This window comes from Borostomias antarcticus, assembly GCF_949987555.1.
Source record: "Borostomias antarcticus genome assembly, chromosome: 12".
NCBI lineage: Eukaryota > Metazoa > Chordata > Actinopteri > Stomiiformes > Stomiidae > Borostomias > Borostomias antarcticus.
The window spans coordinates 23,303,782-23,308,781 of NC_140245.1; the positions used below are offsets into that span (position 1 = coordinate 23,303,782).

At 46.2% G+C, this 5,000-nt stretch overlaps 1 protein-coding gene across 1 annotated transcript in view; it reads left to right on the top strand.

Annotated features, from left to right (window-relative positions):
* Nucleotides 1–5,000, top strand: part of tmem255b (transmembrane protein 255B) — a gene marked incomplete at both ends in the record, with an annotated part of 17,006 nt that overhangs the window by 7,045 nt on the left and 4,961 nt on the right. Inside the window, 2 exons of the mRNA XM_084446515.1 lie at nucleotides 2,784–2,873; nucleotides 4,223–4,303. Coding sequence (XP_084302641.1) covers nucleotides 2,784–2,873; nucleotides 4,223–4,303 — 171 coding nt within the window. The remainder of the gene's footprint in view (nucleotides 1–2,783; nucleotides 2,874–4,222; nucleotides 4,304–5,000) is intronic.

Genomic DNA, 5,000 nt, shown 5'->3' on the forward strand with positions numbered 1-5,000 from the left:
CTTTTATCTCTGTCTTTGTTGCCCACTTTTTTAATCACTCCATTATTGTGTCTCGATATCTCTATCGCTGTCTATCTGTTCATCCATCACCTCATCCATTCTCTTGTTCTCTCTCGCTCTCTCTCTCTCTTCCTCTCTCTATTCCTATCTCTCCCTCTCTCTCCCTCTATCCCTCTCTCTCTCTCCCTCTCTCTCTCTCTCTCTCCCTCTATCCCTCTCTCTCTCTTCCTCTCCCTCTCTCTCTCTGCGTTTAATTCATAAAGTTCCCCCACTCAATGTTATCAATTCTATCAAATCTATCTCTCTGTCTGCCTGTCTCTCTTCATCTCTCGAGGGTGAGGGCGTAGTGAGGGGGAGGGGGTAGTGAGGGGGAGGGGGAGGGTAGTGTGGGGCAGGGGGGGGTGAGGGGGCATGAAGGTGGTGGTGGCGGTGTTTTACGAGCGGGCAGCTGGTGCTGAGGTAATGTGAACTAATGCCGTTGTCAGAGCTCATTGTCTCTGCTGTTCCCCTCTCTCTCCCTCTCTCTCTCTCTCTCTCTCTCTCTCTCCCTCCCTCTCTCTCCCTCTCTCTCTCTCCCCCCCTCTGTGGGTCATAAAAGACGACTCGTTTAAAGCGTTAATGAAGTGAAGTGTCCGGCCCCCGTGGCCAGACCGACGGGGAAGAGAGAACTGAGTGTACGTGGGAGTATGTGCTCAAAGATCGCAAAGCTTCCCAGTGTGTGTGTGTGTGTGTGTGTGTGTGTGTCTGAGCCCTCCCTGCAGTTGGTCAGAGGGTTGCCAGGTCTCAGTGGTAACGAGGAGGAGGGGGAGGAGGGGGAGGAGGAGGAGGAGGAGGAGGAGGAGGGGGAGGGGGAGGAGGAGGAGGGGGAGGAGACGTGTTTGGCTGGTCGCCCAGTCCTAGAGGAGTGATCAGACCGGCAGTAAAAGACTTAAAAGCTTCATGTACCCATCTGTGATCTATAGTACCTGCTGGGTCTGCAGGGTTAGAGAGGGTGTGTGTGTGTGTGTGTGTGTGTGTGTGTGGGTGTGTGTGCGTGCGTGTGTGTGTGCGTGTGTGTATGTGTGTGTGTGCGTGCGTGTGTGTAGATGTCCAAATGACCAAATGTCCCCACAAGACAAGAACATTTTGACTTGTGAGGGTTACAATTATCGTTAGGGTTATGGTTAGGGTTAGGGGTCAAAGGTTATGGTTAGGGTTAGGTATAGTTCTAGGGGGTTTTGGGGGGTTTGGATGGGCTACTGTAGGTTTAGGTTAGGGTGAGGGGTTAGGGTTTAGGGCTATGGTTAAGTTTAGCGTCCCCACAAGTAGCTAAACGTGTGTGCGTGTGTGTGTGTGTGTGTGTGTGTGTGTGTACTGTATGTGAGCATGTTAAACAGTCATGATGTCTCATCTTGACGTTGAAACGGGGACCTTTCATCAATCATGATACTACTAGTAGGAGTTGATGAGACTCTCCTCATTATAATAGATATTAGGACACAGGGGGGTACCCTGTTACTGTCATTCGTATCATTAATAATTAATAATACATTTTATTGAACACTGATTTACCAAACTCATGGGTGCGTGTCCTCTCTTGCTTGTTGTAGTAGCAAACTGTGTGTGTTTGTGTGTCTGTTTGGGATCAGATTGGGGGAATGAGATTGACGTTCGGGGTGTGAAGGGTCGTCCCCCCTGGCCCGCCTGGACTTCAAGACCGTAAATTACCCATAACTCTCGGCTGACGGGGCGAGAAACCGTAGATTTCTTTTATCGCCTCAGTCCTTCTCCTGACACCCCAATCAGCGGACTGGGCCGGAACAGGGAGAAGCAAGGGCCTTTATGTAACACTGTGTGTGTGTGTGTGAGTGTGTGTGTGTGTGTGTGTGTGTGTGTGTGTGTGTGTGTGTGTGTGTGTGTGTGTGTGTGTGTGCGTGCGTGCGTGCGTGTGTGTGTGTATGTGTGGATGTTGTGTTGTATGTCCAGTACTATATTATTTGATTAGAAACTTGTTTTTATACAGATCATATCGACATCGGTAAATATCGGTTATCGGCCATGAGAGCAATGTTAATGGCCGCGTTTCCCGATAAAGAACCTTCTTAAGGAACCCTTCTTAAGCAACCCTTTGTATGGGAGTTAAGAAGTACTTTGGAGTTAAGTTATCAGTTCTGTTATCAGTATCTGGCTAAATGTTCATATCGGTGCATCCCTAGTATGTATTGTGTTGTATATTGGTGCTGTGACACGTGGACATCGATCACGAGGGCGGAGGAAGCCCAGCTAGCAATCGCGTGTTCTAAAAATATTCTAGCAATTTGTAAACATTAGCAGAACGTGTTGGGAATGTTTGCCAATGTTATGAGAACATTCCCTGCTAGTTGAGAGCGCCGATGGAGGGTTGTCTGAGGACGACCTAGTAGTAGTTTGTACACACTTATAAACCGTTTCATGGAATGTTCATATTCAAAACAGTAACACCACGTTGGTCGATCTCAACATCCGGCTTGCCGCGATGATATCAAGTTAGCTTAAGGTTAGCAGCGGTAGCTAGACAAGCAGCTATTTCTTGAGCCTCCCAAAGACAGAATAGTCGGGATATGTAAATAATAATCCCACCAACGAACAACAAGTTAATTTGGGCATTTTGTAAATGTTTTAGATTGATTGTGTTTGACTACTATCGCAGATCGACGCACCGGATGTTTACTTGGACCAGGTTGTTGACCTAGCGATGTAAAGTTCCATTGAAAGGGTCTTTACATGCATGTACTGAACTGTGTTTCCCTCCAATCCTTCCTCAGATCATCGCTGCCATCATCTTCATCAGCATCGGAGTCATCGCCTCCTTCTTCTGTGCTATTATAGATGGAATCATCGCAGCAGAGTTCATAGTACGTAACACACTGAAACACACACACACACACACAAACTATTACGCAATGTCCGGTAATGAAACGTTGTGGATACAATCAGATGGAACTCGTGCCTGGTCTCCGCGGGTAACTGCCCCTGTCACCACGCTGTCATCACTCTCCTCGGAAACGACCGTCAGACCAGACCAATCCATCTCAGAGCTCGCCCGGCCGACAGCCTGTGTAGCATAAACCCAGCAAAGCAGCTATGATTGAATGTACCGTAACATCCCTCCCCTCTCTCTCCTAGCAACGCCAGAGATGGACAAGATAACTGAAGTTTGAGTTCACAGTAGTTTGGCCTTTGTGTACAGTTCATAGCTCGGCTTTGTTTTTGATTCTTCCGAAGGTTTTAAGAAGGCTGTATCAAATCAAACTTTATTGATATAGCGCATGTCACACAAAGGCAACACAATGTGCTTTACAGAGAGAAGGGAGGGGGGGGGTTGTACATAGTGATCCTTTTAAAAAAAAAAATTGAGCCACTATAGGAGAACTGTAAACATTTTTCTCTGACCGCTCTCAACATGACGATCAAGCAAGCTCCTGGAAAATGTATCTACGGTATATAGATGTATCACGTACACTAACAAGGTTTTCAGATTTTTGCTTATCTCCTATACATTTCATTAAAAGGTCTATGTCCTCCCAATGTCCGTCTCTTCTCATCACGTCGTTTGTGTGTGAGTGGCCGGACAGTCGTCAACCTGGAGAACAGCCAGTCTCACCTGTATGACCCCTGTATGACCCCTGTATGACCCCTGTGACATCATTGGCGATAATCGTTGGATCCTTTCATTTTTGTTGCTATCTCCTGTAGTGATGTAATGCTTGAGTTACTGTGGCTGTCCTCGGGTTCGTCCCTCTGTGTCCACCACACACACACACACACACACACACACACACACACACACACACTAACCATCAGGTGTCATTTAATTTTGTCAACTGTAAAAGCTCTCGCTTTCTCTGGAGAGGGGGATATATATTCTAACTTTCTTTGACCTTTAGATGTAATCTACTGTATATATATATACACACACACACACACACACATACACACATACACACACACACACACACACTTTCTCTCTCTCACTCACTATCTCTCTATCTCTTTCTCTCTCACACTCTAAACACATCTATTATGTCTTTTCTATTTCTCTCTCTTTCTCTCCCTCCCTCTCTCTCTCTCTCTCTCTCTCTCTCTCACTATCTCTCTCTCTCACACACACTCTAAACACATCTATTATGTCTCTCTTTCTCTCCCTCCCTCCCTCCCTCTCTCTCCCTCCCTCTCTCCCTCCCTCCCTCCCTCTCTCTCTCAGGACAGGAGACCATTGCTGGACGACAGATGTGAGTTTTACGCCAGCGGATCTGGTTATGCCTTCGACAACTACTATACTCAGGTGAATCTACACACACACACACACACACACACACACACACACATGCACACACTAGAGTTAAATCGGTACTACCGGTATTCCCAGGACCCATCCTCGGAACCGTTTCTCGTTTCCCGGGAAACGAACAGCGGGAAAACGGGAATTGCAATTTCAATAATAGTTAATAATTGAATTAATAATTTGACCATTGGCATGGGTTTTAATTATTATTTTAACAGCTGAGCTGCATGATATTATTGCAATCTCTGCACACAGTGCGTGCGTAGTGACGTGCATTTTCTGCACAAAGTACCGTAGGCCACCGCAGGCCAGATTTTATTTTTATTGACAGGATTTACCCAACTATTTCAATCTGTTCTTGAAATGATCTATTTTGCACGCGAGTCTCATCATTAATTAAACAGCACACAAACACGCCTCTAGAGTCCAAGCTATTCTGCATGTGAACTTTATCTCAATATAGATTCTAGGTCAAAATTATTAGAGTTGTGTGCACTGTGTGCACTCCACACCATAAAATGAAAAACATTAATATTTTTCCCGGGAATACCGGGAAAGAGAGCTGCAAATCCAAGGAGGAAAAAAATTCAAATTTTGGGACAAATATTTAACCCTAGCACACACACACAACACATGCACGCACACACACACACACACACACGCACATGCACACACACGCATACGCACACACACACAC